The sequence below is a fragment of the Danio rerio genome, chromosome 5, assembly GCF_052040795.2.
Source record: "Danio rerio strain M-AB ecotype USA chromosome 5, GRCz13ab, whole genome shotgun sequence".
In the NCBI taxonomy this organism is placed as follows: domain Eukaryota; kingdom Metazoa; phylum Chordata; class Actinopteri; order Cypriniformes; family Danionidae; genus Danio; species Danio rerio.
Window position 1 is genome coordinate 14152586 of NC_141025.1, and position 11270 is coordinate 14163855.

Sequence of the window (11270 nt, forward strand, 5' to 3'; positions counted from 1 at the left end):
ATGGTTAGGAGGCCATGATGGACAGAGGCAAGTTGGCAAATTTGGGATGACGGGGTTAAACCCCTACTCTTTTACGAAGGACATCCTGGGATTTTAAATGACCACAGAGAGTCAGGGCTTCAGTTTAACGTCTTATCTGAGATGAGATGTCACTTACTGAGCAGTATAGCGTCCCCTTCACAATACTGGGGTGTTAGGACCCACACAGACCACAGGTTGAGCGCCCCCTGCTGGCCTCATTAACACCACTTCCGGCAGCAACCTAGCTTTCCCATGTGGTCTCCCATCCAGGTACTGACCTTGCTTAGCTTCAGTGGGCGACCATGTGAGAGTCCAGAGAGCTGGCTGCCGGTGCAAAGCAAACTTTATTTATAGAGCACAATTTTCCACAACCATAGTTGATCCAAAATGCTTTACAGTAATAAAAATAAAATATAAATTAGTATTAAAAATATAAGAGAAAAATAATATATGTATGAGCTGAAATACAGGTATAACATAAAATGCATGCATCACTCAAAGGCTAGAGAGTAAAAATAAGTCTTTAAACAAGTTGTGCAACTGTGTTTTTACTATGAAAGTGAAACTGTGGTAAAATTATGGTAAAATTGGTAGGACGCTGGGTAAAAATGTTTGCTTTTGGTACACTTTGCCAAACCCACGTTAGAAAGGGATCAAAGAAGAACCAAATTGGCTACCTATTAATAAAAATCGTTTCATTTAAATTACATTTATTTTAATTAACTAAATAAACAGGCTAAAACTAGCTAAACATTTTTTATATTTTTTGCCACATGGTGGCTCAATGGTTAGCACTGTCACCTTACAACAAGAAGGTCGCTTGTTCAAGTTCTGGCTGATCCAGTTTCTGTGTGGAGTTTTCATGTTCTCCTTGTGTTGGCATGGGTTTCTTACGGGTGCTCCGGTTTCCCCCACAGTTCAAAGACAAGTGCTATAGGTGAACTAGTTGTCTGTAGTATATGAGTGTAAATGTGAGTGTATGGGTATTTCCCAGTACTGTATTGCGGCTGGAAGGGTATCCGCTGTGTAAAACATATGCCGTAATAGTTGGCAGTTCATTCTGTTGTGTGGACCCCAGATAAATAAAATCTAATACAGAATCTCAAAATGTCATTTTTGATTGTGACATACAGGTACCACATCCCCATTGGACTCCATGCGAATCTCTCCGAAGGTCTTCCAGTGTCTCAGGAACTGAAGGGTTCAACACTCCTCAACAAGGATGGTTTCTTTCATGGCAAGATGGGCTTCAGGGAAGTTTTGCACAGTGGTCAGCTCAAGATGTCAGAGGTGAATAGAAACAAGCAAACAATTAAAAAACCAAATGTCACATGGGAACATGGTGTGATATACAGACTTAACCACAAAAACTTTCGGGCAATGTAATATTTTTCCCATTGTGTCATGATCACCAGTGATCTAGCCTGTGGAGATTGTTGGAGAACTCTTCATATGTGCCACTCATATGAACTCCCAGAACAGAAGTCTTTGCACTCATCACTCCTGCCACAGCTGACAATCATTCAGACACTTTCACAGACAGCTGAAGCTCATGATTGACTTATTACTTGGACTATTTATACACCTCACATTCTCACACTCTTGGCTGAGTCTTATTCCCTGTTAACTTGTAGCATTAAGAAGCGTTAACCCTGTCTAGTCTTTCTGTGTTGTAATCCTTGCCTTGTTTTCTTGTTATTGATTCTTTGCCGCCTGTTCTGACTATTCGTCTTTTTTTGACTACGATCTTGGTGGCCAATGGTGATCAACCAAGTATTTGCGAAGAGGTAGCTAACACAGGTTACTATGAGCTGATAGACATGATCTCGCTCTAACTGTGGAAAATGTGGTGAAACATTGCGATATTGCTAAAGCAAATAGGGTTTGGCGATGTCTACCAATTTTAAATTATTTTTTGTGAGCGGGTTGCTGCTGCGAGGGGGGCGGTGTGGAGGATTGCGATGCTGACTCTGCATCTTGATGTCTACTGGCCATCGGCGATGGATGATGGCATCGTCTTTCGACCCAACCCCAAAAGCAAATGGCTACAAAATAAGCAAACATATGCAATAGTTGAGGCAAAATATTGTACATACACACATGTAATGCATTCAAACTTGAGTGTGTGTGTGCCTGTGTGTTATTTTACTTGAACATCTGATGTTATATAGCAGTGTTAAAGGTTGCTCAAGTCAATTGCATGAAAGAGCTTTATTATCTTACTCATATAAGGAGTCATTATGACTGATGTACTCATTGAACTGAAGTTGGCACTCAAAAACAGCAAAAAATGTGGCCGTTTAATATACACATTTTCCTTATCAGTTGTAGTATCAGTATGTTTGCACCAAAAACTCACGTAATATATATTTTTTTACTCTTTTTCACTGTTTCTCTGACTTTTTTTTTTTTTTTGCTACCATACATGTTGTTTAGTGAAGCTTAGTTTCAATTACTGGTCTTTCTGGACTGTTTTTATTGTAAATTAACCTTTTATATTTACAAGTTCAAGGACAAGTTAGTCATTCATGAAACACTCCTCAATGCTTTGCTATTTGAAATCTGTTTGTCTGATTTGTTCATACTGTTTGCTTAAGCTGTGTTGTGTTTTCTTTGTGAAAGGTGGAGGCGGAGCTTAGAGCCCAGGTGGATCGCTTCTTTGAACTGATTGGCCACATGCCTTACCATATGGACGGACACCAGCATGTGCACGTTTTGCCAGGTAATGGTGTTTATATATATATCCCAGCGTTTATATTTGACCCTCATGAAACAGCCCCCAACCAGTGGCGTAGCGGACGGGCCCGCGGGGCACGCACCGCGGGGGGGCCCCGCGTGATTAGGGGGCCCCGCGTCGTCGCGATTTTCAATAAACTGTTGGGGACAACTGTGGTCGGAACCAAAGTTCACACGTCTGTGTTCTCTGAACACCTCTCAAGCGGTGGACTACTTCATTCTGAATGCTTGCCGCCAATGTTGCCAACTTAGCGACTTTGTCACTAAATTTAGCGACTTTTCAGACCCCCTAGCGACTTTTTTGTGTGTTATTGGAGATTTTTTTAGACTGTCATTTTTCCATACTGTACCGTCCCTACTCTTCTCAACGAGCTGCGTGTGATGGGCCGGCCCCTCCCCCGCCTCACAGCACTGACAGGCGGCCCAGTCAGTCCTCGTACAGCAGCCTCTCCCACCTGCAGCCCGAGAGCAGATCACCCCTCTGCGTACCGACGACAAATGATTTAGCACAGGCAGTGTGAAGGTATTTCACTTGTAATGTCAAATCGATCTACTTCCACTTTATTTTAACAATTTATTTGGACCGTTTATTCTTTTCTTTTTCACAATCACAGATATTTTAGTGACAGTTTCTGAACTTGTCTGAGTTTATTTCATATGAGAGATTACTGCACATTCACTAACGTTACACATCTATAATGATATACTGTATTCAAACAGCAATATATGTAGTTAAATAAACATCCTTATATAAAGTGTAGTGCAATTATAAATACCCCTTTATTAACCATAGGCTGTTAAACAGAAACGGTAGAACGTGATGACGTCAGTGATATGCAAATTGACGTATGACTTCATCAGGGGGCCCCATCAGCGATCCCTGCAGGGGGGCCTCCGCATTTTGCGCTACGCCACTGCCCCCAACTGGACATTTCGGCAAGACAATTATCACAAAAGCAGCCAAGAGCAACTCTCCACTGGTTTCAGAAAAGAAAATAAAGCTGCTAGAATGACCAGCCAATCACCTGACTTGAATCCAATAGAAAATTAGAACTAAAGATCAGAGTTTATAGACGAGACCCACATAACCGTCAAGATTTTTAACCTCTGTTGAAGTTTGGAAAAATAAAGGAATAACAATCGCACCTGAGCAATGCTTGTAGCTCCTATATATATAAAAGAGCTAGAACCCAAACCTTTTTTTGTAAATAATCATGTGTAATAACAATAAGGTTACACGAAGTGTACTACTGAACTACTGAGGTGAATGTAATACTTTGTATAAAAGGCTTTTTTTTGTAATGACAGCTACAGGCATTGCTCAGTGTTATTGTTATTCTTTTTTTTTTCTTCACACACAGTAGGTGTTTCTATAACAAGAAACCATTATCTAGACTAGTGGTCCCCAACCTTTTTAGCAAACAATCAACGCTTGAAAATTTTACCGTGGACCGGGTAAAATCTGATTGGTCAGTTCTTGTCACATGGCTCGTGGTGCGCAATGATAAAAAGGTTGGGTACCACTTGTCTAGATAACGGTTTCTTGCTGTATAAACAGCTACTGTGTGCGCAGAGACGCATCCTCCCACGCAGGCACCGAATGCGCACTCTTTGCTTAGTCTGCTTTCGTCTATTCGGTATGTTCACGTGCTGCTTTTTGGTCTAGTTGGAACGAGACTGCTTGGTGTGTACCGGCCCTAAAGCAACTAATATTTATTTAGACTGCTGAGGGGCAGGATTGCTGAAAACTACTGAGATATTTCAGCTGCTGTCTGGGCTTTCCATGCATTTTTGCACCTCCCTTTCTTCATGTGTTCGATACTTATTCCCTGTGTCATTCCATTTTAATACACAATTTCTAAACAATTCTTTTCTTTGTATGTATGGATTACTTTGGTTGTTTCCAACATCAAAAGAAAACAGCACCTTCAGAAATATGTTTTTCTAAAAAATTGGTGATGTGCTTAATTATTTTACCTGCTGTATTTGGTCTGAAATACAGTAAATATTGTGAAATATTATTACTATTTAAAGTATATGTTATGCAGTTGAATATGGTCTGAATTGACATTTATTTGTGCGAGGCAAAGCTGAATTAAGCCTTACCACTGTATTCTTTAGTGTCACATGACCTTTCAGAAATCGTTCTAATATACTGACTTGATATACTGAAATGTTTTGTTTTATATTTTCAATGTTCATTGGGCTTAATAATGTTCTGGAAACTATTAAATTTGTTTCAAAAGAAGATATTTTTTTAAGCTAAAATCTTTTGTAACATTAAAGATATCGTCTTTGTCATTTTTACTTTTATTTAATGAGTCCTTGCTGAATATAATTAAAAAAAAATATTTTTTTCAGATGTGCGAGAGGTCTTTGCACAAGTTCTCTCTGATTTTGGGATCACCTACACCCGGGTCCCTATAGAGCCCGGTCTGAGGTTTTGCAACTTCCTCCCATCCCATCTGAGAGAATTCAACGCGCAGGTGGAAAAAGATGCCCTTGAATCTGTTGAGGTTTTTCATCGGAATGGAATCAGGTTTGTGATGCAACGCTGTTCATCTTTGGAATATAAATGAGGATTTTTATAAATAAAATCTGAGATTTTTGTCCCTCCTAATGTATCAGTTAACACAAAACTTTGATGTTTCCAATTATTCATGAAGTTATATTAACACATAAATGACCCTGGATCAGAAAACTATTTTGATTGCATGGGTATATATTTGCGAATAGAGTCAAAATTATCGAAAAAAAATAATAATTCTGTAACTAAATTTTTAATTAGTAATGTGCAATGCTAAGAAGGGAATTTGAACAACTTTAAATGCATATTTAATAATACTCAAATTTTTACGGACCCTTATATTCAAGATGTTCTAATAGTTGCATCTCAACCAAATAATGTCCTGTCCTAACAAACCATAAGACACTGGGAAAACTCATTTAATCAGCTTTTGGGTGATGAATATTTCTAAATTGTCAAATTTTGATAATGACAATGAAAATTATGACTGTTTTTGTGATTCAGGGTCACGTGTATAAAACAAAAATGAATGAAGTGGTTTAATCCAGGTCAAACCAGGTAACACAAACTCATTTTATGATAAACTAGTTGGTTTTATTCACATATAAATCATTGAACAACAATCGATGAACAGCAGAATTTAAATTTGGTCATGATGTTTGCTTGATATGCAACCAGTGAGTTTGTTCTCTCATGTCAAGAAAGTACTGTTCATCTTATGTTTGCTTATTAGTGTGTAAATAAGAATAAAAGCCCACATTAAAGGGTTAGTTCACCCAAAAAAATGAAAATTGGTATTAATTACTGCTAAATGTTATAAAATATTTCCTACATGCATTTCGTGTTTTAAATCTTGTCTACATTTTAGGGCTGCATGATATTGGAAAAATCTGCGATATTAAATTTTTCTGTGATAACTGTTGTGATATGACTACAGTTTCACCAGATTGTATGAATAGATGGCTCTGACAGTTATCTGAGGAGTCTAAAATAGAAAAATGCTTTTCTGCATTGATTATTTTGCTCGTTAAGAAAAAACACCATATTACTTCTGAAAACAAGACAATATTTTTTGCTTGTCTAGAAAATGCTTCTTAATTTAAGATTTTTAGACTTGTTTCTAGTCCAAATATCAAGTAAGAAAAGCATTTTTTTTGCAGTGAGCAGTCATAGGCTTTAAAAACACATGCAGATGATAAACTTTCCTCGTGCTATGGTTAAACTTTGCAGTGATTCTACAAATTAGATGTGTACTGTGGCTTCTGGCCAACCATACAGTGGGGTAAGTAAGTATTGAATACGAAACATATTTCTAAAGGTGCCGTTGATTTTTTTTTATTATTTGGATTTTGGTAACAACCAAAGCAATCCATATATGCAAAGGAAACAAATCTAATTAGTTAAAAAATTAAGTTATGTGTAATAAAATGAAATGACACAGGGAAAATTTATTGAACACATGAAGAAAGGGAGAGGTAAAAAGGCAGTAAAAGCCCAGACAGCAGCTGGTTTTTCAGCAACCTTCTACCCTTCATCATTTGTAAATGAATATCAGCTGCTTCAGTCCAACATCTACATTAGCAGAATGATGAAGAGACATTTCAGCAAGACAATGATCCAAAACACAGCAAAGGAAACTTTCAAATGCTTTCAGAGAAAGAAAATCAAGCTGTGGAATGGCCCAGCCAATCCCCTGATACGAATCCAATAAAGAACACAAATTAAAGATCCGATTTGGTAGATGAGACCCACAGAAACATCCAGATTTTTACACTCTGTTGAAGTCTGTGAAAAACTCACATCTGAGAACTTTATGTGACTTCATTCTCCATATGAGAGGCGTATTTAAGCTGCCATCACCAAAACAGCCTTTTATATAAAGTACTAAATTCATTTCAGTTGATCAGCACTTTCTTCTTGTGTTGTTTCATCGGTATGACAGTTTTTTGTTTGTTTTATTTTTATAATTGTATTGTTTGGGTTTTTACCAAAATCTGGTTCAATTCCATGTCAACAGCTCCTTTACAAATATTCCCAGGAGTAAACATGACACGTTCAATACTTATTTTCTCCACTGTATTATTCATTCATTTTCTTGTCGGCTGGGTCCCTTTATTAATCTGGGGTCGCCACAGCAGAATGAACCGCCAACTTATTCAGCACGTTTTTTCCACTGTATTATGTTTAATCAAATCTAATTTTCCCAGATGAAACCGAATGAACTCGTTGCTGTTTTTGTATGGCTCCTCAGATGGCCTGATGTGTACCTGGGCCTAAGCACCATGGGTAAGAACATGTGTTTGTCCAACCTAAAACGTGCTTTGGAAGCTTCACTGGACGACGGTGTATCTTCTCCATTGATTCTGACACAGTCCAACAATGCAGCGAGCAACTGCTACCGACCGGTTACGGCAGAGCTCATGGTGCATCCAGGATATCCCAGTCAACCTCAGCAGGGTGGATGCGGAGAAGGACCGGACGACTTTTCACAGTCCACAGATCGACTACATGAGCTGAACACATTAAGAGACCCAATGGTGCTCAACTTTTACAGGCAACAAGGAATCCATCTGTGTGCTTTCAAAGACTTTTAAACACTTCAGAGTATTCGGTTGGATAACATTAAGGATAGAAGATCTCGACTCATACCTCAAAAGATTATTATATAGAGCAGTGTTTCTCAACCACGTTCCTGAAGAACCACCAGCTTTGCACATTTTGGCATGTCTTCTTATCCAAACACACCCGATTCAGATCATCAAGCTCATTAGTACACTGACAAACCTGTAATGGGTGTGAAAAAGGAGACATCCAAAACATGCAGTGTTGGTGGTCCTTCAGGAATGTGGTTGAGAAACACTGCTCCAGATCAGTGTTTCTCAACCACGTTTCTTGAGGACCACCAGCTTTGCACTTTTTACCAAACACACCCGGATTCAGACCATCAGCTCATTAGTAGACTGACAAACCTGCAGTTGGTGTGACAAAGGAGACATCCAAAACATGCAGTGTTTGGTGGTCCTTCAGGAACGAGGTTGAGAAACACTGCTCTAGATCAGTGTTTCTCAACCACAGTCCTAGAGGACCACCAGCTCTGCATGTTTTCTGCCTCCTTAACCAAACACACCTGATTCTGATCATCAGCTCATTAGCAACGTGGTTGAGAAACACCGAAATAGACTGAATGCTTGATTTTGGGAAAAGCCAGAAAAATGGCATTCGGTTCTTTTTTGTGCTGCTTCCAAAGCCATGCTAAATCATCTTAAGCTGCTACATGTTGAAGGGTTAGTTCACCCCAAAATGAAAATGTACTTACCATGAAATAGTTCTAATGATTTACAAGTTTCTGTTGAACCTAAAAGAAAATATATTTCGAAGAAAGCTGAAAACCTGTAACTATTGACCTCCATATTTGGGAAAAACAAACACTACGGAAGTGAATAGTTACAGGTTTTTTTAACATTCTTCAAAATATCTTCCTTTGTGTTCAACAGGACAAAACTCCAACTGGTTTGGAACAAGACAATATTGAGTGACTGAAACCCAAATTTTTATATTTGGGTGAACTATCCCTTTAAAGTAGAGAAGTATATTATAGCAGTGTTTCTCAACCACATTCTTGGAGGACCACCAAAACTGCATGTTTTGGAAGTCTCCTTTGTCTGTCACACCCATTACATGTCTTGCAGTCTCTGCTAATGAGCTGATGTAGAGGCATGGAAAATGTGCAGAGCTGGTGGTCCTCCAGGAAAGTGGTTGAGAAACACTGTATTGCAGTAATTGTTCCACAAAACCCCCAAGATGAAGTTAGATTGCAGTTTTTAAATTTTAACATGATATTATGTAGTAAAGCTGCTCTGGGTATGTTCTTAATAGAGGAATGTGCAATTTTGCCTGGATTTGATCAGAAAAACTCAAATCCATGTTGATATTATAAAGCAGTGTTTCTCAACCACAATCCTGGAGGACCACCAACATTGCATGTTTTGGATGTCTCCTTTGTCTGTCACTCCCATAACAGATCTTCCAGTCTCTGCTAATGAAATGATGATCTGAGTTAGGTGTGTTTGATTAAGGAGACATGGAAAATGTGCAGAGCTGGTGGTCCTTCAGGAAAGCGGTTGAGAAACACTGTATTATAATAATTGTTCAACAAAACACCCAAGATGAAGTTAGATTGCACCGTTTTAAAATTTTAGCATGCTATTATTTATTAAAGCTGCCCTGGGTTAGTTCTTACTAGAGGAATGTGCAATTTAAGCTGGATTTGATCAGAAAAACTCTCAAATCTATATTGATATTTTAGAGCAGTGTTTCTCAACCATGTCTCTGAAGGACCACCTGCTCGGCATGTTTTGGAAGTCTCCTTTTTCACAGCCATTACAGGTCTTTCAGTCTCTTGCTAATGAAAGGATGATCTGAAACAGGTGTGTTTATTTAAGGAGACATAGAAAATGTGCAGAGCTGGTGGTCCTCCAGGAAAGTGGTTGAGAAACACTGTATTATTGTAATTATTCAACAAAACCTTCCAAGATGAAGTTAGATTGCAGTTTTTCAAATTTTAACGTGATATTATCTAGTAAAGCTGCTCCGGCGTAGTTTTTACTAGAGGAATGTGCAACTTTGCCTGGATTTGATCAGAAAAATTCTCTGAAATCCATATTGATATTAAAGAGCAGTGTTTCTCAACCATGTTCCTGGAGAACCACCAGCACTGCATGGATGTCTCCTTCGTCTGTCACCCATTACAGGTTTTTGTCTCTGCTAATGAGCTGATGATCTGAATCAGGTGTGTTTAAGGAAACATTGAAAATGTGCAGAGTTGGTGGTTTTCCAGGAAAGTGGTTGAGAAACACTGTTATAGAGAACTGTACACTCCAATAGCAGTACTGTTTTAATGACCGTAATGTACTATGTGAAGATTTTAACAACTGAACATGTAGCGATTACTTTATATATTTAAAAAAGATGTTTTTTTGGGGTACACTGTTTGTAATGAATATATTTATGATATTTTTATGAACCTGAATTAAAAGCACAGTCCCTTTTACTTTCTTTCTTTGGGACAAATAATATGATCGCAAAAAATATAAAAATCAAAAAGGTTGTTTCTGTATCGGTGATTAATTCTAAGATTTTACAATAAGTATAAAGAGACAAACCAATCAGAAATGAAGTTTAAATACAAAAACTTCAATGCTGTTTGATATATTCTGAAATGAGCATTTTTGTCGGACTCTTGTGTTGGCTCAGAAATTTTACTTTTATAGTAACAAATACGTTTTTAAAATTGGCTTTAAAGTGAAATACTTGAACATAGGCTGAGAAAAATGCCCATTTTAGGACAAAATTTCAGATGGTATTTAGAGGTTTTTGCATCTGAACTCATCAAATATACAGTAGTCAACATTGGAAATGGATCAAAAATGAACTAAGACATGAATGGATGTCCTTCAAAAAAATGCAGGGGTTTTAAAAAAAGGTAGGTGCCAATTTGGCCACTGTCCCTCATGGCCTCTTAACCATTCCCATATCATATGTGGCTTCATCACTCTCCCCTGTACCAATCAGCTGGTGTGTGGTCTGGCATAATAATCCAGGTGTGAGACCAGCAGGGGGCGCTCAACCTGCGGTCTGTGTGGGTCCTAATGCCCCAGTATGGAGGAGGGGACTCTATACCAGTGGTGACCAAACTTGTTCCTGGAGGGCCGGTGTCCTGCAGATTTTAGCTACCACTCTATACAAAAACCTGAACAAGCTAATTATGGTCTTACTAGGTATACTTGAAACATCCAGGCAGGTGTGTTAAGGCAAGTTGGAGCTAAACCCTGCAGGGGCACCAGCCCTCCAGGACAGAGATTGGTGACCCCTGCTCTATACTGATCAGTAAGCACCGTCTTTTGGATAAGACTTCCAGGATATAAAAAAAAAAAAAAAAGAGTAGGTGTTTAATCCTGGCATCCTGGCCAAATTTGCCCTCTGGCCT

At 38.5% G+C, this 11270-nt stretch overlaps 1 protein-coding gene across 51 annotated transcripts in view; it reads left to right on the plus strand.

Moving 5' to 3' along the window:
• ydjc (YdjC chitooligosaccharide deacetylase homolog) overlaps positions 1-11270 on the plus strand; it is a 61791-nt gene that overhangs the window by 48578 nt on the left and 1943 nt on the right. For 5 of the 51 annotated variants that reach the window (XM_087252637.1, XM_087252639.1, XM_087252640.1 and 2 more), the window contains 4 exons: positions 1155-1311; positions 2644-2743; positions 5119-5296; positions 7536-10334. In XM_087252637.1, coding sequence (XP_087108763.1) covers positions 1155-1311; positions 2644-2743; positions 5119-5296; positions 7536-7878 — 778 coding nt within the window. In that variant the 3' untranslated portion in view covers positions 7879-10334. Of the gene's footprint in view, positions 1-1154; positions 1312-2643; positions 2744-5118; positions 5297-7535; positions 10335-11270 lie in introns of those variants that run through there. The other 46 variants (XR_015490454.1, XR_015490469.1, XR_015490481.1 and 43 more) reach the window with 30 other exon arrangements.